The 27373-nt window shown below is 43.3% G+C and overlaps 1 protein-coding gene across 11 annotated transcripts in view; it reads left to right on the forward strand.

Annotated features, from left to right (window-relative positions):
• The window catches only part of HDAC4 (histone deacetylase 4), a 1159747-nt gene that overhangs the window by 448861 nt on the left and 683513 nt on the right, over positions 1-27373 (forward strand). For 8 of the 11 annotated variants that reach the window (XM_069225509.1, XM_069225507.1, XM_069225510.1 and 5 more), the window contains one exon: positions 24478-24549. In XM_069225509.1, coding sequence (XP_069081610.1) covers positions 24478-24549 — 72 coding nt within the window. Of the gene's footprint in view, positions 1-24056; positions 24391-24477; positions 24550-27373 lie in introns of those variants that run through there. The other 3 variants (XM_069225517.1, XM_069225515.1, XM_069225513.1) reach the window with 3 other exon arrangements.

A 27373-nucleotide genomic window follows, 5' to 3' on the forward strand; every position in this document is an offset into this window, starting at 1 on the left:
TTAATTCTGGGCAAATCACTTAATCTTCCCTTGCTACCAAAAATGAATGTGTTCTTGTATAATGTAACAGGTGCCCATGTAAAGCTCTGTAATACTTTTGTATCAAGTTTGCGCTATATAAAGCTGTAATAAAATAAGCGCTCCAATACCTTCATGTCAAGTTTGCGCTACATAAAACTACAAAAAAGACCCCACAGATATTATTAAGAAAATAGCAAGATGCCCAAAAACAAAGAAGATGAAGGAACAACATATAGCCGAGCAGCGCGAACCGGTGAGGCAAAAGAGAAAAATAGTGCGCCACACTAACTTACATGGCCGATCGTGCAATAATCCTTGTAACTGGGTCTGTCTTCAAGGCAGTAATAAACCAGCCTCAGGGTGGGACAAACGTAAATCATTTACCAAGGACATCAAAGGATTTTTGAAAGGCAAGCCCAGGAATAGATCTCAACATGTTGAGAAGAGCAGCGCTTGCGTGCTGTTAAGCTCGACCTAAAAATTTAGCACAAAGGAAAGGAGGAAAAAAATCTACACATTTAAATCATTCGAGATGCTTCCCACGAAGATTGTGCTTGGCTGACAGTACATTTGAAAGGGAGAGTAAAAATATCTGCTGCTGCCTATACAGTCAGTTTGAATACAACAAATAGTAATTCAAGAACTGTTGCTCAGAATTGGAAAAGGAAGTGCTGGACTACAAATTGAGCCTTGCAACTCCTCTTTGTTCAGTAATGACTTTCATTTAGAAGATGATCTTTTCTAATTCCTTGTAATGTGTCCTGTCGGTGGAAGTAATTATAGTTTCTGAGGAGCAGTGTCTTTGAAAAGCATTTTCCTCCCATCCCAGGGGGTTTTGTATTAAAGATCTACTGAGCATTTTTGCTTTTGTTATGTCCTTACTTGGCATTTCTCCCTCATCTTCTGTACTGTTATCACATATCACATTTTTCAGCGGTTGCTTGTGAAGCTGAATTGACAGTCCACATCACGAGGGAGGCGGGCTCTCCACTCATTGGTTAAAAAGAGGTCATCATTCTTGGCAGATGATTGGAGATATGAATTTTGAAGTGGTTATTTCGCCATCCGAGATTCCCACCGTACCTAATCTTCGGAATTGTTGAATGCCTTTTGGGGATGCCTGATCCTCCTACATCGTGGAAGTGCCTTGTAAAGATGTACAAGTTATCGTGAAAGATATGGTTATGGAACAAATACTTCAAAGCCTTACGTTCTGTAGCTGCTCTACGTAGGTATTTGAAATTTAGTGAGTGATCTTGCACAAATCTCTCAGATTTGTGCTCCTGAAGATTAATGTTGTCTACCTTCTTGTCTTATTTGTAATACAGTTAGCAAATTGCTGTCTGGTTTTTTTTCTTGCAACCGCCATTATAATGATTTTTGAAAGGTTGGTAGTTTGCTTGGAATTTTTGTTTGCAACCTAGAAAATTCCCAAGTACAGGTTTTTTGTCTGATGCAATAAGTCAATTAAAACATAGTTAGATAGATAGACAATGATAGACCGCTTTAAGACTGATGGGTTCTCCTGTGCTTAGTAGAGAGGGTCCATTGTCTTTCGTTTGGTGCAGTAAATGTACTTTTCTTTCTTTCACCACATGTAGAAGGAAGTTAGATGTTCATCATATGTATTCACTTGATGTGACGAAAGGTCTAAAAGGCTAAAAGCAAATTTTTCTACCTGGTGCTGGAATCTGGCGAGTCTTGTTTTAAATCTATTTACCTATGCCTTGTAAATCATAGTATCTTTGAAAGGTGCTTCGGTGCAATTGTTTTTATCCTTAGAGGAGGGCAATTGTGTGATGATGTTCTTCATATGATAACACAGTAGAACTTGGAACAAATCTCAATTTCGTTTTTTTCAGTATATGTTTTTTTTTTGCAAAAAGAGACACATAGCCTGCCAGATTTCCTCTGCAAACATCATCTATCTTTTGTGGAGTGAATGCTGTGCAAATCTGAAATCAGGAGGGCTGTTTAGGTCTGTTTGATCGGAATGCTAGGCTTAAAATAATTTTGATAAATGTCAGTTGCTTTTGTGCAACATTCATTATTCACTCTAAGAAGGGGTCTGATATGACTATGTTAAAAGGCCATCTGTATTCTAGAACAGACCAGTGCACATCACTCTAAAGTACCCTTTTTCTCTGAAACGTTTCTATGACTGAAATTTGCAAGGTACTGAAGAGGCTTCTCTGCAAACCCCCTGTTATAGGTAAACTGACTTCATGCTAGGCTAGGTAGTTGTCTCGCATTTATTTGCACAAGGTTCCGTTAAGTGGGCAATCTCTTACACTGCAGTGTTGATCTTTCAAAGACTTGGATCCATACAGTGAAGAAGATGAACAATCTAATGATGTGTTGTATACAGGTTACAGCTGTTGTGATCCTGAACTAAGAAAAGAGTCTTTGAAAGGGTTTTCATAGTATGCAGAGTTAGAATGAATTGGGTATTGCAAGAAATGAAACAACCTTCCATGGCGGGATATTGGGAGGTGAGACCTTCAAAGACTTGTAACAGGCAAAACCCCAAAGTTCGAAGATCTATAGTCACAGCCTCTCTAGTTTCCTGTATTTTCAGGAGGCAGGTGTTTGCCATTCCAGCTTGTATCATAGCCTCCGACAAATGCTGCTGGTATTGTTTGGTGCAGCTTTAATAACCTTGCCAATAATTAACTTTGGAAACAACTCTTAGATACTTGCTATTTGCTTATACTCCTATCTAATTCTGACTTTCCCCACCTGCTTGACCCTTCTTGATGAACTGAACTCTGGATTCTTTGAGGGTTTGGGTCCAGTCCTGTCGAGAGCAGAGCAGGTCTCTCAACCCACAGGCTTTCTAAAATCCCATTCCATCACTGGTCTCCTCTTCAAAGCTAAAGTTCGAAATGGCTTTAGTGGTGTTGGCATGTTGTGACTGCATGCGGAATACAATAAAGCAGTCTGAGACTTCAAGCGGATACTTTGACTATATGACCCACAAACTAGGGAGCATTGATCAGTGGGTTTAGATGAGTTGCATGTAATTGCTTAATTTTCTGCATGTTTATTACATGTCTTTCAGTAAAGCAACCAATGAAGAACTCTTTCACTTGCTTCAAAATTAGAGAATTGCTTTTTTCAGATATGCAACAATCCCATAGAACAAGATCCAAAATGTCTATTAAGAGCATTACATAATATTACAATATCTTGTTTCTTTAGTACTTACTGCTTGAGCTGTGTAGTTCCAAAGTCCCATAAGCAACCACTGCAGTGAGCGCCTGTAATGTTACGAGGGGGGGGTAGTGGGAGGTTACAGATGCACACATTCATCTCACTCACACCCATTAATTCACACATGCACTCACACACCCATTCACAACACTCACCAACAAATACAAATGGATTCATACATACAAGCATGCATGCACCAAACAAAATAAAAACATGCTTCAAGAGCAGCAGCTCCGACAGGGGAGCCTCTGAGGTCCCAGGAAGGTTGGGACTGCTGCCCCAACCTCGTCATAGAGCAGGATCGGGTCAGTGAGTCCCAATCTCGTCACAGAGTGGGATGGGGTCAGTGAGACTGCCAACCCCACCCCATTCTGTGACAAGGTGTCACTGATTGACACTCAGTCCTGGGCACTTCAAGGCTTAAAACTGAAGCACTCAGGTCTGAAGCAATCGGTAACGCACCCCCTCATCATGAGAAAGAGGGCCTCGATCCACCTGTGCCAGGCTGAAGAGGTCACACCCATTGGAGCTGTGACTTCTTTAGCCCAGTGAAGTTCAGCTCAGGCAGCCAGGAGTCTGTGCACTATGCGCATGCCCAGCTCCTGGCAGCCTGACCTGAACTGGAAGAGTGTCTGTCAGGCTGACTTTTGTTCAGCCTGACAGACACTCTTTACGTCAGGAAAAAGGTGGTGGACTTCAGAAAGAAATCTCTATTGATGGAGACTGAAATAAGATGACGCTTTTTAGCTGTCACTTCAGAGCTCCTGAGAATTGTCTCTCAGAGGCATCTCCAGCTCTGCTTTGATCTCTAGAAGTGCCAGTAGAAGCTGCGGAATTCTGCAAGGGGAAAACTACAGGATTTTGCTACTAGTAGGCATACATTGTGTTTCATACCCCAATGATGCTTTCTGTCAAGTGCCCTCCAGGTTCATACTCAATTGCAGATGAGGGCTTGTTTGCACTGTAAGATAGCACGTATTTTAAGTTGGGTTGGTGCTCTATTCCCACCCCCAGCCTTCTTGAGGTTCCTACAGGTATGTAAAACATTGATTTATAAATAAGACTGTGGGAATTTCAGACTCTTAGCATTGTCTTCCTTATGGGTCTGAATTATGATTTGCCAAAGGCAACAATGGCATCTTTCAACTTCTTGCAACCACTGGTTTGGTTGTTGCTTTGATGCAGAAGGTGGGACTGTAATTATGCAGTTGACCTCGAAAGCCATGGTTGCACGCCATAATTCTTGCACGTTATCCTTTCCAAGGCTCTTCAGCATGCTCTTATTTTGTTCTGGAGGAGCTGGGGAATAACAAGAGGTCATCCGCTTGTGTGGTGTGTCCCATTACATTATTAAATTTACTTAGACATACATTTACAGTCATCACATTTACAGTCACTTAAATTTATATAGACTCACTTACCTAGCATCCCATTTTATTGTCATACGCTGCATTTTTATCCTTCCATAATCCATGTAATTGTACATCGACTTTTGCACAAAGACAATGTTGAATTTAAGCACAGGTTTGAGGTTCAAGTAAGGGTTAGGAAAATATTTCAGTTAAGGTTTAAGGACAAAATCATTGTTAGTCTTAGAGATAGGGTTGATTTGGTAGTATTGTATAGTTTAGGCTTACGGTAAAGAGTTGGAGTAAGGGTATAGCTATGATTAGTTTAACTATTAAATTTATGGATTTGGTAAATAATGTTGATGTTTGGACAGTGTAAAGACACAACACTGTCAGTTCACTTGCATGACTGTAAAAGCATTGTTTGTTAGGCTTTGCCTGCACGCTGTGCGCGCAAAGTCTTTTGTTAATTAAAAAAAAGAAAATCTTAAAGGGGCTTAGAACCCACCCCTCACTTCTCTGAACTGACCATTGCCTTATTACATATTCGCTCTAATATACCAGCTTCTGATTGTACAGCATGTTGTCTGCTTTGACTTTCTGCTCTGCTTTGCCGTCCATTACCTTGTGTGGATTCTTCACGAATTGCAGATTCTGGTCACTGCCATTGGCTACTGTCCAGTGTCCTTCCGCTAGCTACCCGTCGTTTGCAGGTACTTTTTTTTTCTTTTGTGGGGTGAAAGGGAACTTCGTACGTTTTTTTTGCTGAAGCTGGGAACTTCTCGACTCCCATCTGACTGGACACATGACAACTTGAGCCACCGCGATCGTACTTGTGTGTTTACCAGCTCGAGACCTTCTAACTAGGGTGCATGTGTCCAGAACCTTGACTCTTTTGGTGTGGGGATGGAAAAGGTTAGCTGTAGTCTTCTTTCATTGTTTGGATAAGACGCTCTTCCCCTCTCGATTGCAGTTCAAGACTACGTCTTCCTCGCACTCTAAACACACTCCATTCTGCTCACCCTACCGTCAGCCTGCATTCACACACCACTTACAAACCTCTGAACATGCATTCAAACACCACTAACAAAGACTGCTCGCCCTGCATTCACACACCTCGCACCTCACACCACGCACTCCCACATCTCTCGCCCCACCCACCATGCACACTCACACAACTTCTCAGGCTACACTACAAGAAGAAATGTTTATGGTTTACCCTTTATTCAGACAAAGCTCATCCTGCACAGACAGGGCTCGCGTTACACTCGTGAAGACAGGCTTCCGTTCTCTTTCAGATGGTTGGGTCTCTTTCTGTTCACTTTCATGGTGAAGTGAAAGTGTGCGTTGATAATTTGCCATTTCATACCAAACTGAATTACCGGTTCTTTTCTCCTTTAATATATATGTAGGGACCAGATAACAAAAGTTCTCCTGCACAATCACCTGGGGGTACGTGGATCTGTTAGTTTTAAGGAATAGGTTTTAAAGCTGCAGGAGCTGCTCCTATGCACGAACGAGTGCAGAAGATCACACCAGGTGTCAGCTGGGCGATGTGATTGAAGCAGATGAACCGGCCCGACAAAGCATAAAGCATGACTGAAAATTCTGCCTACTCGGCACAAGAGAGCCTTTTGGAACTACGGGGCGATCAGTTTGTACACAAGACCTTCAAGCACGACTGAAAAGTAGAGATGACTAATAAAATGCAAAATAACAGAGGCAAGTGTCATTTGCCTAGGGTCACACCATGCGGGCAAGTAAGGATTTACAACACATGATTTCTGGAGCCACAATGACCAACTTACTCACTCGGTTCCTTTCTTCACCAAATATCTTTTCATGTGATCAACATCCAACCAAACATTAATGCTTTTGATAGGGCGTGACCTACAGTTAATGCAAAGCTTCCAGCAGCTTATTCTAACCCACTGGGCTAACCATGTGTAATCTGAGATATTTCGTTGTTGTATTTTTTCCTGGAACAGCTGCAGCATTAATTTTCAAAAAAGTATTTTCCATTACTATACATGTAATTATGCTGTTGGTATGATATGATGCTATTTACAGTTTTAGTGGCGAAATGTGGTAAATAAAACACAATATTATTATGTAGATAAATGGTGTAGCATCTGTGCTGTATAATGGATTGCATCAAATATTGGATGTGAATTTGTTATAATTGCCAGAACATCCGGAAAAATAGGGCAGAAAAAGCTATTTAGCTAACTATCCGGCTAAATAATGCTCCGTCTGCTTTATTTAACAGGAAATCCAGACAAACCGCGTATTGCATCTTTGGTATTAAACACAAAAGGTGCAGCTAGTTTTGAATCTATACTGTTGAAGGGGACATTTGGGGAAAAAGCTGAGCCACCTGCGCTATTTCACAGTGTAGAGAATGTGCTTCTTAACAGCACCTCCGGACGAGTAAGGCACAAGACTGTTCTGTTCAATATGACCTTGAGATAAATAGCTCCAATATTATTACTGACTCCGAATGGCAGGATAGGTCTACTTTAGAAATGGGGAACCAGGTTTGAGTCTTTGCGTTCTCTCAAAATCCTGTGATTCTGGGCAAATCACTTAATCTCGTGATGCCTACCAAAAATGAATGTGTAATATAACTAGTGTTTATGTAAAGTGCTCAAGTACCTTCGGGACCAGTACAAAAAATGGGATTGAGACCACCTTGCTGAAGTGATTCCTGCTGCGGGGCAGTGAGCAGTGCACTGCCCTTACAGCTCACAAGTATACCTCTTTCGAGTCAGAACAGTTCTTCACTCCCTTATCTTCTGTGTTCAGAGAGGTATTCCCACAGTTTATGGAGGTATCTTTGCTTTGATGCTAGGATGCCTGCTTTGTGTCTGCCCCACGCCTCATTTGTTAGTGACCTTGCTTTTGACATCCTGTTCCTGAGTAGGGACCCACACTTTATTAACGTCATCATTCCTGAGTCTTTACTGTTTAGAGCCACTGTAATTAGTTGGAACTCTTTTTTCTTTTCTTTTTTTTCTTGAGGAAGTGTAGAATTTATGTATGTATTTGTTTCTTGGACTGATAAGGCAACCATACTGCGAAGAGGCTCTCTCCTCTTACTCGCCATTGTCAATGCCTCTCATACTCGTGCATCTTCCCAGAAGCTGTCAAGACAGGCTACATTATCCCATTCCTAAAAAACCTACACTAGATATGACCACCTTGCCAACTACTGACCCATCACTCCCATTCATTGGCACAGTAATTGAAAAAGCAGTATATTTCCAACTCCAATAATCACATTAATGATAAATCTCCTGCTTCACTACTAGTCTGGCTTCAGATCATGCTCCAATACCTCAGACGCTGCCTGCACATCATCCAGGCTTGGATGACTTGTGACGAAAGCTCAACCACCTAATTTGCCAAGAACAATTAACAACAGACAGTACAAACCTAGCCCCAGTTCCTTGACGACTTCTAACCCATCTTTCAATGACAAGAAAACTTGTGTCACCGTAGATATCACACTCACCCTCAAGGAACACAATGCCTAAAAAATGAAACACCGTCTGGTACCAGGACTCTCTTGTACAGAAAAGGAAATATTTTCTTCCAGAAGAGACTTCAGAACTGCTGTTCAAGCTCTTGTACTCTTGCATCTGGATGCATGTTATGCCCTGTTCATGACCTTCCAGACTCCACACTGGCAATCCTTAAAGACATCTTACATGCCGAAGCACATTTCATCCAAGGCCTGAAGTGATATGATCATATCACCCCCACCCTGATGGGATACCACTGGCTTTCTTTACCGGCCCGCACACTCTTCAAAAGCAGCTGTATCATTTACAAAATCATCACAACCGGCACTCCTGCCTAGCTTGCAGAAAAGCCCAACAGCTCCGGTGGTTTTTGCACTCAAGCCACCTTCAGAATGCTGGCTAGGAAGTGTTTATTAATTTTAAGAAAACAGGTGTTTCCATCTATGCACCCAGGATCTGGAATAATTTGCCTGTATCCGTGAAGAACACCCAGTCACTGCTCCTGTTCACTAAAGAGTTAAAGGCGCGTCTCTTTACCTAGATACTGCTTCTATCACTTTTTGACCATATGCTTGTCTTTTACAATGCACAGGGCTTAGCTACCTTTTGGCTTGTCTTACGCTTTAGGAATAACATAAACATATATTACTTAATCAAGGGATATTATTAATTGAAATATTTGTTGTATGAATAGGTTTTGAGATTCTTTTAGGAGCTCATCAAATATTATGAATGTTGCAGATGAACAGGGAGGACGTTCCAAAGTGCTTGAGCCGCTCCTAAATAGATATTTCATTTTTTTAACGGCTCTTAGATTTAAGTTTGAGCATGGGCTTTTATTGCAGGATCTGATGTACTCAGGTTGGTGAAAATGGACTACTTTATAAACGAGGCAGTCCAATTATAATAATATTCTGATAGAAATAGGAAATCAGTACAGATCTCCAAGGGCTGTTATAGTTTGTTTTCATTTTCTAGTACTTGTTAAAAGTATCTGAATAGAGGATTGTGTTTAACTTCCACAAGAAGAGATTTCCTGTAGTCAGTAGACGTTACAGCGACTGACTGTACCACATTTCAAAAGTCACTAGATTAGAGGAGCAATTTAATTTTATCACTGTATGGAATTGGCTCTGACTTTCTTGGCTGTGAGTTCAGTTTGTGGTATCATAGACACATAAGGGTTAATCCACATGCCTTGAGGTATCACTGATTTGCCCAAAGGTGCACCAAAACAATTGCAGTGAGATATGATTAGGCAGTCATTGTAGGGTTTGATAGCCATTGGGCAAAGAGTTAGAACAAACTCAGTTTTTTCTGTATTTATTATGAGCAGGTCTGGGGACATCCGACTTGAATATCAACACAGTCTTTGGAGCACTTACGTTTTTAGTGAAGGAATTCTTTAGGTACAACTGTCGTCTGAACCCTGATGAATAGAAACACTCCTCAAGCATGATCCTCAGGGGTTCTCTCTGTGCCAGTACAGATCCCTGGGAACATCACATAGCCAGGACATTATCTGAGGTGAAGCACACTAGTTTGATTAGTTGTTTGTGGTTATGCAGGTCCAACCAACCAACTTAGTACCAGGCCATAGATGCCCATTTAAGGCTCTAGAATTCTGATTAGCTTGTAATCAGTGACAGTTTCAAACTCTGCTTTCGGACCCCGAAGAATCAGAAGGCAGGTGACATTTTCATCTAGTATGTACTGTATGTCATCTAGAGAATTTTAAGGGTAGCATATTTGGTGCTACATTCTCTTTGGAACTCTGATTCAGACTTGTCCAGGAGCTCATTTTGGTAACTATATTTTGCTCAGTTGTACCGCTATCCATTTCTTCTTCGCTTTTTCAACCATGGCAGGTTGGTGAGTGGGTGGTAGTTAGATATGTTATTTGGGTTGTCATTAGGTTTCTCTCAGAATTGGGGTGATTTGACCAGTTTTGAGAGCATCAGGTAAGACACCTTCTTTAAAGGAGTCGTTAATCAGTTGGCACCATAGAGAGGGAAGAGGTTGATTTAAACTTCTGTTTGATAATGTGAGCTAGAATGACGTCATCCTAATAAATGTTTGTCTATAATTTGTTGATGATACTCTTAACATTATCCTCTGAAGTAGCAGAAAATGTATTTGATGTCTTTATAGTATAGATGGTAAGGATGACTCCTATAGAGTGTGTTCTGAGTCCGATTTCCTTCTATAGATTATTATCTTATTTAATAAGGTAAGCTATTTTTTGTGTGACTAGAGGAATGGTTATTGGGAATTTGTGTAGTATTAGATTTAACCTGTTTAAATACCTACTCTGGTCGATTTAAGGAGCTATTGATTTTGAACGAAATTAAGAGATGAAAGTCACTGAAGTTTTGCATTTTCTTAAAGATTGTGTGGCAAGTGGTTGCAGTAATTTGTGATATCTCTGGAGCCTTTATTATTTCTCAGTCTTTCTACTCTTGTGAAAAAAGGTTGCCACTAAACCAGGGATTGCGTTTGTTTAAGGCATTTTTACATTTCTGACTGGGAAAGTATTTTCAATCAAAACATCTGGGGTGTCTGTTTACCTCTTGAGTGTATGAGGTGTTTACCTCTATGGTTGGAGGTCCACAAAAAAGAGGTACACAAAAAGTGATAGGTGGAATACTTCAGTTAGTCTCAGCCACTGGTACTTACTCTGGAACATATCCCAGATCATCATTCTTTTGTCCAGTATGCAACTTCATACACGAATTAGCCTTATGCAAATTAGCCTTGATCATGCTCTAATTGGGACAGTCCATTACAAGACCAGTTTTGGGCTATTTGGGCTAGTCGGTGTACATTGAATCTGATGGCACAGTGAGCACAGGCTGGGTTTCAGGAACTTGTACCCAGTCTTGTTCATTGACTTGTCTAAAAGTTCAATTCAATCCATATTTCAGCTGAGATTTAGAGTTGAAGTAATATGGATAAGCATCAAGGGAACAATAAAGTGATCAGAACAGTTCACTTTAATGATGATAGCATAATCATGAATGACGGGTTTGAAGACCTTACGTTCAATTTGTATAGGGGAGATAGTTTGGCCATTAGTTTGTGAGTTCTAGATGGAGAATGTCGCATGATACATAGGTAGAGAAGGAGCTGTTTGGGACAGCATTGACTTTGGGTACAGCAGATTGGGAAGTTTTGAAAGTGACTCATGTAACAGCTTTTTTTGTTGACAAGATGCCCAAAACAGTGGCCAGCTGAACAAAGAAGGTTGAAGGATCCACAGTAATCTGAAGTGGCATATGATTCTTTGCACTGGTGTGTTATAGCCAGTTCCGCAGCATCCATGTACGGGGTTTCCACGAGGCAGTCTGTGATGAGCTAATGTTCTCCATCCTCCTCCTTTCATGATTGGAGATTACTACTGGTCTTTGAAATGATGTAAAGTACTATGTTTCAGGGATACTCTAGATATTCTTGATGGTATGGGGTTGGTTTTGAATCGCTCATTGTCTTGATCTTTGTAGATGTTCTTCGTGATCTGGGGCATTGAGAGAGACACTTTACTGGGTGAGACTGAAGAAATGCTGTTGATAGTTAGGGCTGGGATCCTCTTAAAGCTTTTCATGGGTTTGTTCTGCTGTTGACACTCTTGAGGTTTGGGATGGGGAGTTTGTATTTATCCAGATTTGAGAATCTTCTACCCAAAGTACTTTACCATTTTGTATGTCCAGTCTGGAGCCAATGTTATCACGTTGCTGGTTACAAGGAAGAAATAAAAAAACACACAATGGCGGCAAAAAGGTTCGTTCACATTTAATAATGCTGTTGCAAAAGAACACCATTCCTATTTCACGACACTCTGAGCTGAACTAAAGTTGTCATTCTGTGCTTTGTCAACCACCACCTAAGTGGTGATTCTTTTTTTTATTAACTTAATTAAGTTAAAAATATCAGATAAACTCTCCTCTCGCATATGATAGTAGTAAATGCTTATAGTGTAGGGGGAATTTGATTCTAATTTGCTACCAGATAGAGATGTGCTTCAGTGCAAATCAGTTTCTGTAGACAATACATGAGAAATGTTAAAATCATTAAATATCTTCACCTCTTAGTGAGATACATGCCAGTCAGCAGTGCTTAACAATTGTGAGAAAGTAACTATTTTACTTTGGGCTCTGATTCAGACTCTAAAAAAATCCTTTGACCCCCACTCTTGTAACAATGGTAAATCCATTTTAACAACTTCATTTGTTTTAAATAGTACAACACAACACATAATTGCTTTTTGCATGACCTGGTATTTTTAAAGCATTCCACAATATTGTTAATGATGAACTAGACTGTGCATAGTTGCAAATAGCCAATTATGAATTGGTATTCCACAAATCTGTTGCGGTGATTAGGGGAGGGTTTTGGTTTTATAAGAATAGATTATAAAGACTTTAAAAACAATAACCTAGGAAGCAAAAGAACGCAAGGGTCTGTGGTGAGGCCCCGAGTTCAGGAAGGCACATCATGCAGTAGTCACAAAAAGGCAGAATCTAATTATACACATAGCAAAGTCATGCAGTTGGTGTGCCACTGTCCTTAATAGTTTTGAAGTATGTTGTGACCTCTTCCACTTGACTAAACAAGGAGACTCCTGCCAGACTACTCTCAAGTGGGCTGGATAGAGAACACTGGGTTGAGCTCCCAACTTCAAAACCTCTTTCCTCGGAGTTTAAAAATAATTTTCATCACAATTGTATAAATGACAAAACAAATTCAGTTTCGTGCTATCGGAACTAGTTTGTCCCAGTCAAAGATCCTTACCTTATCAAGCATCTCTGAATTCTCCCAATAATCCATTTGTCTTCAACATTGACTACTGTAGCTAGAACACAACTTGAAAAACTAGTGAGGGTCACTGATTTCCTGCTGTGTGGCCTGGGAATATTCTGAAGAACTTGTTCTCTTCTTTAAAAATCGGCAGTTGCCTCTACCACAGTGATTCAAGTAGATATGCCTTACAGTCTAGACCGTCATTTTGGCCACAATGCCAACCCTGTTTTTTGTACACTCTCTCTTTAACACCCCATATAGACAGGTTATCAGTGTGACTGCACTGCCAGCAAAGGCACCATTTGTTCTAGAGTCTTCAGGACCTTCACTTAACAGGGCACCAGCTGTCCCCCCCACCATGGTTGAGTTCATTGCCTCCACTCTTTCAGGGAGGGGAGTCCACTTTATCACCAAGTTCCTTGACCTCTGGAGCTACTGTCTAAAACCACACCTTTCCAGCGAAACTGCTTGTAGATCAATTGTTTTATATATATTTTTTTGTTACTCAAGGTTGTCAAGGCTAATCCTACTTGAGTTCAAGACATTTCTGAAAGCATATTCAGTTTTGTGGGATTGTCCATCTGGTTTCAGACACTTGAGAGAACTGGGAGCAGCATCATTCAAGGGGAGTGATGGAACTGCATCATCATTGATAGGAAGTGACTAAAGCACTCAACAATGGTGAGCTTAGTCTTTCCAGTCCAATGCTATTAGACAAGTTTTTTTAGTTGTATATCCTCCATCACTCTTTTTTCTTGTATAGTATTGGTGAAGTATTAGGAGTTTCTGTAGCCACAAAGTGGTTTCTTCTTTTCTTAAAAAACAGCAACACATTCAGTTCATACTCCATGATTTATGTGGTTCCTCAGTGGTCGTATTTATTGCCCCTACATAACTCATATATTCATTCACTACATAACCTCGTCAGTCTTGACTTAAAATATCACAGCTATCTCAAATCTATTCAGATTATTGTTGCTAAGACACAGTCTGCAAGATCATTGTTATATTCAGTTATCTTTGGAAAGATACAATACTGGAGAATAGTATATTTTATAGATTCACATGCTTGAATCGCCCCTGTCATCATGGTGGGGGGAGTCCCACGGTAACAGTTCTAAAAGCTGTGTTAGAACCTTAGCTTTAAACTTCAATGTAAAAAAACAATACCAGTCTTAACCTGTTCACTTTCTTTTAGCACACAAACTTCAACCAATCAGAGTTCAGACCCATAAGCACTCATCTTTTGCAGAGCCACCATACCTCAGATTTCTTACTGCACATTGTGTGTTATGGATTCTTCCTGAGCTCTGCTCAGTCAGTGTTCCACTGCTAAACTTTTGACCTGCAGCTCTTTTGTTCATCCTTAAATCTTAAAGGAACATCTGAGGAACAGTCTGGGAGTGTATTTCACTGTTTTTGACGGAATGTATGAGGCTAAGAAAAGGCTGTTCAGGCCTTGTAAGACCTGTGCAAAATCCAGGCTGTATTCTGAGGTCCCCCACAAAGAATGCTTACATTGTCTTTTTCCACAACATAAGCCTAAAGACTGAAAATACTGCTGTACTCTTTCTGCTAAAACCCTTAAAGATCGGTAGGGTAGAATGCTCATATGACTGTAGAGGAAAAATACACACTGATTCAGATTCTGAGGGTGAGGAGAGGGTCCATTCCTCCTCAGTGTTAAAAAGGCTGGGGGTTCTTCAGCCTCTGACAAGGACTCTAAAAAGTCCAGTTCTTGCAGTACAGAGACCAGTACTGAGAGGAAAAGAAGCAAGGAGCTGGCTGGTCCTTCCGCCTCTCAAGAAAAATCTTGCTCACCAACACTGTCTGTTCAGGATTCTCCATTCAAAGATCCCTCTATAAAGACAATTCATCAATCAATGAGGATTGTACCATCGACGGTGGTCTTGTCTCTGAAAATCTCCTAGACTGTGTTGGTGGCAACCGCTACTACGTCGACGACTTCCTCAGCGTCGTTGACAAAGACTCTGAAGACAACAGCGTTGTCGACCAGACCATCTCTGACGGCAAAGATAACCATGAGGACGGCGGCACCCACCAATGCTTCGTGGAAGCAGCCTGCTGCCGTCTCCATGTCATTGATGACCCCGTTGACGACCATCCCGTCTACGATGGGAAAAGACTCTTTCTACATTTCTGGCAAGGGCATGATCTCTACTTTGCCTCAGGATATTAAAAAAATTTCAGCCCTGCCTCCAGCAAATTTACTACGGTTCAGGAGCCTGGGGATGAAGATCATTTTTGCCATGCCTGTAGCCCCTCCCAGTTGAATGTTAAGTGCCAGGAGACAGAGGATAAGGAGGCAGAACATTCAACTTACCTTATGGGCAAGTATTCCTTCTCTGACAAAGGTCATCAATCCCCGCAGGAATATGATACATTTCAAGAACACTAGCCATACGATGAGCAGGAGGAAGATTCTCACCCGGGTCAAGAGCCAGCTGTCGCAATCACTCTTACGCTAGTCACCGGCTTGTGCATGATGTTAAAGGATTACTACAAGAGATTTCCAGAGGCTAACACTCAACAGCCTCCCTCTAGAAATGAATCACTAGAAACTTCCCAGCAGAGCACACCCAGGCCACAAAGGGGAAAAAAACTGTGCCACTCCCTATCACTGTTTGAGATATTTTTCAAGACAGTGATGGGGACCAACAGAGGGAGAGACCCAGTTGGATCTGAGTGACCATCCTGAGTGGGATGATTATGTGACACCAATGCAGCATCTCCTACTTGGCTTGTTGCAGACTCTCTGCCAGCAGACATTGGTGTAGTTTTCATGACTTACTCGAAAGAACGCACAAGCTCTTTGACCGTCTTCTGCCAGCTAAATAGACGAAATGCGCCCTCTGTGATTTTAAGGCAGGAGCGCAATGAACACCTCAGGATATACCTATTGTTGATTTCATATGGCAAGAAGTATTAAGGTTAATGAAAACCCCAGCATCAGTGACAGCATTTGTCCCAAAGCTGGATAAGAAGTGCAAAGCACAGGACAATTCACCCGCATTCCGCATTGGTCAACCTAGACCGGATTTGGTCATTATGCAAGCTGTTCAGAGACAAGCAAAGAACCCTTCCTCGCCGTGCACAGTGCCTCAGGACAAGGAGGGCTGCAGGCTCGATAATATTGGAAAGCGGTTATTTGCCGTGGGGGCTACTTCAATGCGAGCCTCCAGTGCTCTGGCCATTCTTGGGAGATACGACAGTCAGATGTGGTCTGATGTTTCCTCTGTACTGGATTATCTCCCAGAGGACAAAATGAAGGAATCACTGGAAATATTGATAGAAGGTGAGAAGGCCGCACCTGAAATCGTTGCTGTGTCTATGGATATTTTGTCCACAGCTTAAAAGCAGATTGGGGGAGCAGTAGTGTTGTGACGCCAGGAATGGCTGAAAGCAACAACTTTTTGTCAAGAAATACAGGCCAAAATTCTAGACATGCCGTTTGATGGTGAGAACCTGTTTGAAAAGCATGTTGGTGAAGCTCTGCAGTCCATAAAGGCAGGTACCGGCACTGCAAGATCTTTGGCCACCCTGCAGTAGAGGTGTTTCCAGCCCTTTCAGGGCAGAGGTAGAGGTCAATTTAATACCCGACCACAATGCCAGCAAAGGTTTCAACCTTGCACACCGCAAGGTTTTCGACCACAATATTCTGTGCAGTCCTACAGACCAACAACAGTGTCTTCGTATTCCAGACAGCCAGTGCGACGACATTCCTTATCAGGAGGCAAGTCACAAGATACTAGCAGGAGGCAATGATGTGAAGCAGGCTCCTCCCACCTCAGTCCCACATCAGTTTGGTAACCTTATCTCCAAATTCTTAGGTCACTGGAAGCTCATATCTTCCGACAGATGGGTGTTCGACATAATCCAACACGGTCACACCCTGGAGTTTGTCCAAAAGCTTCCTATTCTACCTCCACGCAAAGAATCTCATCATCATCTAGCCATCTTGAAGAAAGACATTTGAGTGCTTCTTTCAAAGAACGCAATGCAGGAGGTGCCCTACAATCAACACAATCACAGCTTCTACTCTAACTTCTTCCTCATCAAGAAGAAGTCAGGAAAATGGAGACAGTTGATGGACCTGAGGCTCTTAAACAAGTTCAACAAAGAGCAACCCTTCAGGGTGCTATCTCTTCAGGAGATTTTGTAGCTGGTGGACACCGGAGACTTCCCTAGATCTACTGGATGCATATTTCCATATTCCAATAGATTCCAAGCACCAAAGGTTTCTCATGTTTGAGGTGGCATGGTGCCATTATCAGTTTAAGGTGCTCCTTTTCTGGTTAAGATTGGCTTCAAGTGTATTTACGAAATGCATTGCGCTGGTGGCAGCTTTTCTCAGACGTTCAGGTCACCAGGTCTTTCTGTACAGGGACGATAGTCGATAAAGGGTGCCACCTTCCATTCAGCACAAAGGTAGATGCAGGCTTGTCTACAGCTGTTCCAATACTTAGGCCTCAAACTCAACAAGGAAAAGTCCTCACTCATCCCTAACAGAAGGTAGGTGTTTCTAGAAGCAATCCTGGACACAAAACTGTCCAAAGCCTTTACAAGCAATCGCACAATCCCTCTCTTCAAAAGAGTTCATTTCAATAATAACTTACAGATCCATGTTTGAGATTGTCATTCTGCTTCCCATTCATTCCAGATTGCCGCCTTCGCATGCGGCCTCTTCAGAAACAATTCAATGCACAGTGGACTCAGTGCCGAGGATCTTTCGAAGGCAGGATCTCAGTCACTCCAGAGATTGTTAGCAATGTCTTGGTGGGCTATCAGGGACAATGTTGTTCAGGGACTCTTGTTTCTTCCATTGAGACCACAGAGGGTGATGACAACAGACGCTTCCCTAGAAGGCTTGAGATCCATGCTGTAGGACTTAGAGGTTCACATGAAGTGGTCCAGTCAAGAAGCATTGTCTCACATAATCCTCCTAGAGCTGAAGGCTGTTTTTCTAGGACTTCAGGCCTTTCTGCCCAGGATTCGCAACTCTGCAATGTTGATGAGAACAGACAATACTACCATAATGTTTTGTCTCACTGAGCAAGGAGGGACAAAATTGCAGGTTCTGTCAGATCAAGCACTAGAAATTTGGGAATGGCTGTTAAACAATAACATTTCGTTCAAAATAAAGCATGTCTCAGGGGTGCAGAACGAACGGGCAGATTTCTTCAGCAGAACAGACAAGCAATGCCACGAGTAGGAGATCAACCAGAGTCCTTTGTGAAAGGTTTGCCAGTCTTGGATTTATCTAACCCTTGACCTTTTCGCCACTGCTCTCAGCAAAACATGCAACTTTTTTCACCAGCAGATACCCTTGACCAGGATCTTGGGGTAACACCTTCCACTTCTCTTGAATAGGAATGTTTGCCCTATGCATTCCACCTGTTCTCACTCATTGCAAAGATCTTCCAAAAGATAAAAAGGGAACCTTACCGTCCCATTCCCATTGCTCTGGTGTGGCCAAGACAATATTGGTTCACCTAGGTGCTCCACTTGTCAGATTGCTTGCACATCCAGTTCCCGTCGAAGGAGAATCTACTGTCAATCACCAATGGACAAGGGTTTAATCCATAAATTCAATCTCTCAACTTGTCGGCCTGGCTCCTTACCATGCTGAATTTGGGTATTTAGGCCTCTCTGGCCGATGTGTTGACATTTTTCATAAAGCCCGTGCTCCTTCTACAAACAAATGCTACTCTGCACAGTGGAAAAGGTTTTGCTCATGGTGTGCTTCTCAGTCTTACCAGCCTTTCTCATTGACACCAGATTAGATTCTCCCTTATCTCCTGCATCTCGCCAAATCGGGTCCTAAGCATGGTGCATGGTGCATCTAGCTACCATTTCCAGATTCCGGAGGTGTTCTGGTCAGTTATCCTTGTGGTCCAATAGACTGGTGGAGAATTTTATGAAAGGTTTGTTCTGAGCTTACCCTTTGGTTTAGCCTCCTCCTTTTCTTTGGCAGCTAAACACAGTCTTGTCTCAATTTAAGAGACCCCCTTTTGAACTCATTCACATGTCTGAATTGAAGGTTGTCTCTTGGAAAGTGGCTTTTCTTCTGGCGATCGCATCTGCCAGGCGCATACGTGAAATTCAGGCTTTCACAATTAGAGACTTACCTACAGTTTCAAGTGAACAGTCATGCTGCACAGTAATCCATCATTCATTCCAAAAGTACTGATAGCTTTTCATCTCAATGAGTCCATCATTTTGCCTACTTTCTTCCCTAATCCGCCCTTACCTGCAGAAATGGCCTTACTTTCTATGGATGTTAAATGCTGTTTGAAGTTCTACTTACAAAGAAACAAAGCCTTCCCAAAGTCAAGTCAGCTGCTCATTTTCTTCTCAGCCCCAAGATCTGTCAAGTATTGTCAAGGGCTAGCATTGCTCTTTGGGTCTCAGCAACTATAGCTTATTGTTATGAAAAGTCAGGGCGCCTGCTAAAGTGAAGGCTTATTTGATCTGGAAGGTTGCAGCGTCTTCAGCACTGTTTGCAGGGGTGTCACTACCAACACCAACATCTGCAGGGCGGCGACGTGGGTTAATACCCACACATTCACAAAGCACTACTGCTTTTGGACAGGCTACACTACGACACCTTTTTTCATAAGGTATGCTGCTTTTTAGGTTGAGCCTAAGCAGCTCACATGCGCTCTCTCTCAACATGCTGTAATCTACTTCTGTGAGCTTTCACCACTCCCATCACTTTAATTTGTTCCTTGGCCTGCCTTTCAAAATTCCTTTGGCTTGTTAGGTAAATGCTTTAGGTTTGTCCCGCCTTGAGGCTGTTTTGTTCACACCCCAGAGACTGAAACTGTTACCTGGATTATTCCACGATCGGCAATATACCTTGGTTTTGGTGCACTACTTTTTTCTTTTGCCTCCCCGCTTGTGATATGTTGGTTCTTCCTCTGGCATCTCGTTGTTTTTTTGTGGTGTCTGCGCCCAACAAAGGCAGCAAGCTGAAGAAGGCTTTTTTATTTATATAGCGGAAGATTGGAGCACTTTACATGAGCACTAGTTCAATTTGCAGCCCCATTCCTAATTTTTTCCCAAGTTTAGCAGTTGAAAAATATACAAACTGGTACCTTTTAAATAGGAAAAACACAAGAGAAACCCTCAATGTGGCTTACCCTGGCACAGTGGGAGAGCTGATACTACAATATTCATTGCACTCAGGAAACCCGCCCCATAATGCTTTGTGAGGCATTCCTTTTACACAACTCAGCTTGCGGTAGTCCTAGGAGAATGGGACCACGACCAAAACATTCAGCGTGGCATGCAGTTTCTGTCCAGCTCATCTTCTGGGTCCCAACACTAGGTTGAAAGGGGGTGGTTGTAGAGGGTAAAATCCTAACCTCTCCCGCCATTCAATGTCTTTTTAAGCTCTCTCGTGGCTGAAGCTTTTGCTTTACAGCTGGGAGTTGTTTGTGTTCTAAGTGCCTTGTTTGTAATAATAATCTAGCAGGCTTGCTAGACCTGAAAATGTGTAATGCACTATGACCTCTAGGGGCTGAATACATGGTAACACTGCAATGGTCTCTGTTCTCTTTTCATGTTGTAATGCTTTTTAGGAGCTGGCTATATGGTTACATGACCATGTTTCTTCCAAATGCTATTTTTATTGTGGTGCCCTCTAGGGGATGTTCTGACCATCACAGTCTAACGCCAAGTGTATAAAGGAATGCACAAACACATTTTATTTCTGATAAAGTTTTAATGTGCTGCATGGCTAAATACAAGGTCCCAAAGGCGAGACCTATTGGCTATGCCAATGCTTGTTTATTTCAGGTCATGTCTGCTAATATTTTTGATGCTTTTCTCAAATGTTTCAATTGTTATTGCTGGCTGTGGTGCTGCTGCTTCAATGCTTCTTTAGTTTCAGTGTGATTGGTTTTACTTTTCTTATTTAAGGGCACTCATGGTGGGATAGTTCGCCCAACCCATCGTCCTAAGAAGATTGATACAGCTAGCTTGTTTACTTCAAGTGTGTGAATCTATAAAAAGATACAATACTGGAGAAAAAACAAGTTACTTACTTGTATAATGTGGTTCTCCACTATTAATATCTTTTATAGATTCACATGCAACCCTCCCACCTCCATGTTCAGGCTCACCATTTCAGGCCTCTTATGCTTGTATTACACTTGTGCTCGAAATCTGAGGTACGGTGGCTCAATTTATTATCATGATTTACTGATGCACTCTATTATTCTTTGCACTGCAAGCACTGCTTTCTTAGAAGACTCGCCTTCTGTTTTGTGTGCTATATCCAATCTCCAAGCTGTGCCTCGTTGAGATCTTGGATGCCTGTTATCTCCATCTATCTGGACTGTGCTTCCTTTTATTATCAGCCTTGTGTGGTCTGCCTCCTTGCAGATGTTATTAGCAGCCTTTACAGTACCGCTTGCTTACGTCCGTTAGCTTGTGCTTTGCAGTACTCATTCTATACCTCTTTTATTCTCGCCTCCTCTGTCAGCTCTGCTATCTCATCTCATTTATCTAATCACGGTCTAGCCTGCATCTCTCTTAACAGATGGGTTTTCGATTTCATACCTGTTCTTCACAGTACGGCAAGATCTACTGGCTTCCTTGCCTTATTCGGTTCAGGCTGCCCCTCCTAGATCTCTGTATGTCCCACTTCTGCACACCTTGCCTTTTTAACCTCAGCCTTGTGAGTTTTGCATCCTAAAATCCCAGTTTGCCAAGTCGTATGAGCTTTGCTTCTTTACAGCCCTATTATTCACAGTCAACGTGTTCTGTATCTCTATTACCCTGTATTCACTGGGTCACACACATCAGTTTATGTGTATTTCTGTGATATATAGCCCTGCTTTCATACGTTCTTTGCAATCCTAGATCTTGCATCCCCATTTCCTCTGTCCTGTCTGCTTTGTTTCCATCTGTTTCTGCTTTGACCAGTAACTGCTATCTCCTGCCTGTAAGCTATGCTTTCTTGCATAATGTTTACATTCACCCTGTCAACTATTCTTCTTTGCATTGCTTGAACTGTAGATCGATCAACTTTTTAATGTCTCACCCTGCAACCTGTTTTGCAATAGCTCCCTGTTAATGCCAGTGTTTTGTTTGGTTTCCTTATCTCCTTGCTATTGTATACGAGCTCTTCTTCCTTACAGCTCTCCTGCTCTCAGACCGGTGTGCTTTGCTTACTCCATATCCAGGCTATCTCTCGCTCTGTAAGCTTTACTTATTCATCTCCTCTTTACAGTGGTTATAAGAGGTCTGCTCACATACATCCCTCTTGTCCCACTCAGGGAGGTACTGCGTCCTTATTTCCCTGCTGTGACCTCTTCTCCCTCACATCCGTTGTCCCACCCCCTGCTTCCTTGCCTATATCATCCAAAACTCTGCTTTCACACCCCCTTACTTCCCCTGCTATCCTGTTCTCTGCAGTTCTTTCCCTATCCTCGGCCTCCTTACCTCCCCGCTCACCCTGCTCTGTTACCCCATCTTTTTTTGTCAGGTGCTCCTCCTTTCCCTCCGATCTCGTGTGAGCTAAACTTCCCTCCCTGCTATACCCAGGCATGTGAGCTCCGCTTCAGTGTAACCAGTCCCGTGATCTTTGCTTCCCTACCTGTTGGCTCCAACTCTGTGATATTTTCATAACCTCTGTCGGCTGTCCTGTGAGCTCTGCCTCCTTTCCTTTGTTATCCTCATCCCCGTGAGCTTGGCTGGCCTATCTGCATTACTTCCAACACAGCAAGCTTGGCTTCCTTACTGCCTGCAAGCCTTGGCTTGCTACCTCGGTTATTCACATGCCTGCAAGCTGTGCTCCCTTGCCCCTGTGATGTCCGTGCTGTGTGGGGTTACCCGCTCAGCCTCTGCGTCTCTAGGCGTGCAGGCTGTGCTTCTCCGCTCCAGGTACTCCCGGTCCCGCTAGCCCCAGATGTGGACTCCGCTTCTTTACTTCTTATTCCGACACCCTGCTCTCCCCAGCCCCCCAAGCCCTACTTGTATAACTCTCAGCCATAGGAGCTCTGCTTCTCCGCTCCCTTCTATCCCAGCAATGCAAGCTCTGCTTCCTTGCCTCGGTTATCCCCAGTCCGGTGAGCTCGGCTTCCTCAGCTCTCTTACACCGGCTCTGCTTTCTTACATCCTTTCTGTCCACTGCTACGCGAGCTCTGCTTCCGCACCGCCAGCGACATCATTTCTTAGTTCTGCTGCCCCCAGTTGGTTTCCTTGCCACCCATTGCCCCCTGTCCTGCTGGTGTTGGTCCACCCCGTTACCCCCGCGCACTCAGCCTTTCCTTGCTTGTCGGATGCCGCCGGTCCGTGCGCGCTTATTCCTCACCTCGGCTATCCCCGGCTCCGCGAGCTGTGCCTCATTGGAGCCCTGCTCGCCTCGCCCCGGGAGCACCGCTCCTCTTCCTTCTATCCTAGTCTGAGCTCTTCCGCTTCATCGAGCTCGTGTGATTCAGCTTGCTTGCCCCCTACTATTCCCTCCATGATCTGTGCTCGCTGCCCCTGTTAGCCCCAGCCCAGCAAGTTCAGTATTGTTGCCCCGTCTGTCCCAGCCCTGCGCGATCGGTTTCCTTGACACTGTTGTATTCGCCCGTGATCTCTGCTTCCTTACAGCCCCGCTTTTCCCACCACCTTGAGCACTGCTTCCTTGCACGCGTGCTAATGTCCAGTCCTATGAGCTCTACGTAGATACCGCCGTCATCTACGCTTTTATGGGCGCTGCTTCTTTATAGCCACAAGCTCTGCATCCTCGCTCCCCTGCCCCCCTCAGTTCCGCTAGCTCCTTCCTGGGCGCCGTTATCCCGAACTCCGCGTTCTTACCACCGTACGATGCTGCGAACTAAATTTCCCTACCTCAGTTATCACTAGCCCCGTAAACTCGGCTTCTTTACCTGCCTGCTAACCCCAGCTGTGCGATCTGTTTTCTGCAGCCCTGCAAGCTCTGGTTTCCCAACTCCGTAGCCCCAGCCCTGTGAGCTCCGCTGCCTCTCCTCCTAAACCATGCGAGCTGTGCTGATGCGTGCTCCTGCATCCTAATCTGCCTCAGTCCTCTTCCCATTGCAGTCGCCACACGCGCGCGCACGCACGGGCAGGCGCGCTCGGTGCTATTTTTAGCTGCATCCTCCTGGGGCTGTTCTTCTCTCAGCCGCCGCACCATATTGTTATTAAACGTATAAAATTTGGGAAGCGTTTCTCTTCCCTTCTGTTCTTCGGTAGACAGGTTTACCCCGCCCTATGTACGGGTTGGAGCTTTTCCACTCGTTTCGTATGCCCAAATATTCTCTGGGTTCTGCAGATTTATGTGTGCGGGTGTTCTTCCAGAAACATGATGTTCTTTTAAAGGCGCCTCCACCCTGTGATCCAGGTTTATTTGCATGCAGTTCTGACTTTTTTTGCAGCGACGGTGCCGCTGCCTTTCCTCTGTGCGCCAAGTGCCTGCCTTCCTGCAGCGTGCCATTGACTGTTTCTGACTGGTAATGGATTTCTGTTGCTGTTCTCACAGTTGGTTCACTTGTGTATTTATTTGTTTATCTGACTTTCTGCTGTTTTTTTCTCCGCAGATGGGCTTTCGGGGCGAGACCAACCAGTAGAACTGCTGAACCCAGCTCGAGGAACCCACATGCCCAGCGCCGGTAAGGAATCTGAGCAGTCGAAGATCGTTTTTTTTGTGCACGTATTTAAGTCTAGATTCAGGAATGGGGATGAGTTACTCACTACACAACTCTGCAGCTTTCTTATTCGTCCAGCATTGAGTGACAACCACGCATAGGTCTGTCAGTGTGTTTTAGGAGTGGTCTGCCTCTCTCCGATTTACTTTCTTGGTACCGAGCCAACAACAGCTCTGCCAATGCACCTTCCGTGCCTTGCTCCCTCCAAGTGACATAGCATTACGACCCACCCACAGCTCCGATAGTGTATCACTCTCACCCCACTGCACGCCTACCCTTACTTTTCTGACAGTGGTATTCCTTATGCAGCGTTGCTTATGCACTAGATTGCTGCTTGCTGTTTCCTCTACAGTGGCTACCAAAGAACCTCTACGAGTGCACCTCGATCCAGGTCTGCAACAACCCTTTCCCCTCCAGTTCAGGGACCGATGCACCGTAATCATGACGTACTTTGCAACTCTCTCGATATTTATGGGGCAAGAGCCACGTACAGTCCTGCCTTTCCACATCACCCCTTCTTTACATTTCTAACTTTATTACAGTTCTGATTACCATACTGTTCTTCGAGTGCACCTCAATCTTCTTTGAAGCACCCCTTTCTCTCTCTTCCCCTTCTGAGGCCCCCATACTCCCCTGAAAATGTATATCAGACCTGAGCTATAGCAATCTCCCCTTTAAGTACCTTCACCTTACAACTCAGCCACTACACCTGAATCTATAGGGCCCCCCATGCATTTGATTTAGATTGATTGCCTTGTTTAAAAAAGCACTGGCGTTGCCCATAGGTCTCACCTATGCAAGAGCTATTGGCTTTGCCAGTGTCTTTTATCCAAGTTGTTCACCAACGTGGCTGCTGAAACTGTGGCATTGGAACACATTGGAGTAGATTGGAGTGGTGCAGAGTAGACTAGAGTGGTCTAGATTGCAGTGGCACAGTACAATACAGTGACGTAGAGTACAGTGGTACAAAGTAGAGTGCAGTTGCAGAATAGAGTGCAGTGGTGTGAAGTGGAGTCCTACAGAGTGCAGTGGTGCAGAGTAGAATTATGTTGAGTGTAGTGACGTAGAGTGCTGTAGCAATATGTGCAGTGGTGTAGAGTAGAGTCCGATATCAAAGACTGAAGTGTTGCAGAGTAGAATGGTGTAGAGCAGACTGGAGTAGAGCACAGTAGTGCAGAGTAGGATAGGGTGGCATAGAGTGCAATTGTGTAGAGTACAGTAGCGTAAAGTGCAGAGGGGTACAGAAGGGTGTTGCATAGTTTAGTGGCATAGAGTGCAGTGTAAATTGACATAGAGTGTATTATTTTTTAGTAGAGTGGTTTAGAGTAGCGTGCAGTGGCATAGAGTGGTGCAGAGTAGTGTGGCATAGAGTGTAGTCTGTAGAGTGGAGTGGTGTAGAGTGCAGTGGTATAGAGTGAATTGTTTCAGGGTAGAGTAGAGTGAAGTGGAGTGGTGCAGGGTAGAGTGCAGTGGCATAGAATACAGTGATGCAGAGTAGATTAGAGTGCCGTGGCATAGAGTGGGGTGGTACAGAGTAGAGTGTAGTGACGTTGAGTGGTGTGGTACAGATTAGAGTGTACTGGCATAGAGGACAGTGGCAGAGTGCATTGTTGCAGAGTACTGTGGCATAGAGTACAGTGGTGCAAATTAGAGTGGAGTGGCATAGAGTGGAGTGGTTCAAAGTAGAGTGTAAGGGCCTAGACTGGAGTCATGAAGAGTGCAGGGTGGTGTAGAGTAGAGATACGTGGAGTGAAGCTGAGTAGAGTGCAGTGACACAGAATGGAGTGGTGCAGAGTAGAGTGCTGTGGTGTGGAGTGGCATAAATTGGTGTATGCATGGTGTGGTAGTGCACTGTCATTACAGACAACACATTTTCAATTGAAATGACCATTGCATTTGCACAGAAATACAGTTTTACTGATAAAAGCATACAGCACACAAACAATGCGTGAAAATGTCACCACCTAGTGTTATGATTTGCTTTGATCGTATTAACATATTTGTTTCCACCACACTTCAGAATTACAAAAAATGTGCTTTCCTAATTCTGATATATTCTGAAATGTTTGCACAGTTCTTTACAGACATTTAAACTTTGTGTGCTAGAAAAAAAGCCTTTCAGGGCAAGAGTGTCACATAAATCCTCTCGCTTTGAAGACAGTTGGAAAAAAGTAAACACCAAGTTCCCTCTGAAGACATACCCTGACATTTGACCTCTGTCTTTGAATGCACAACAAAAGTCACTAGATAAGAACAATATTTAAAGGACTGTTTACAAAAAGGGAGATCTCTGAAGGATACAGTAAATAAGAAATACTCTTCATGAGGGACAAACTCAAGCTGGACAGCCTAAAACAAATCAAGCCAGCAAATTGAAAGCAATCAAATGTACATTACAAACTACAAAGCCAGTGTTAAGCAGTGGGCAGGCGGAATGCATTCCCAGGGAATCTTTCCAAATGTCCCCAGGATATCTTTAGCAAACCAGACCGCTTCACTGTATGGTAGGCTTCAACCTAAAAATGGCAACACATTTTCAGTATGTTCACCTACGATAGACAGAGGTGTCATTGAATGCTGGCCGTTTTTAACCTGCAGATGCTGTTAAAAGAATTTATGCTGTGCATTTTGTTTATCTAAGGAATATATAATTGCCCAGTTATCTAGATATCAGTGTCTATGTTATTTGAGGTGTTTATCTGTACTCCACATATGAGTTGGCTCTTGTCTACAAGATCTGAAGAACCTCCCCAGATAGCCTTAGAGAGAGGCAGTAGTTTTCAATTGT

This window comes from Pleurodeles waltl, chromosome 3_1 (assembly GCF_031143425.1).
Source record: "Pleurodeles waltl isolate 20211129_DDA chromosome 3_1, aPleWal1.hap1.20221129, whole genome shotgun sequence".
Taxonomy (NCBI): domain Eukaryota; kingdom Metazoa; phylum Chordata; class Amphibia; order Caudata; family Salamandridae; genus Pleurodeles; species Pleurodeles waltl.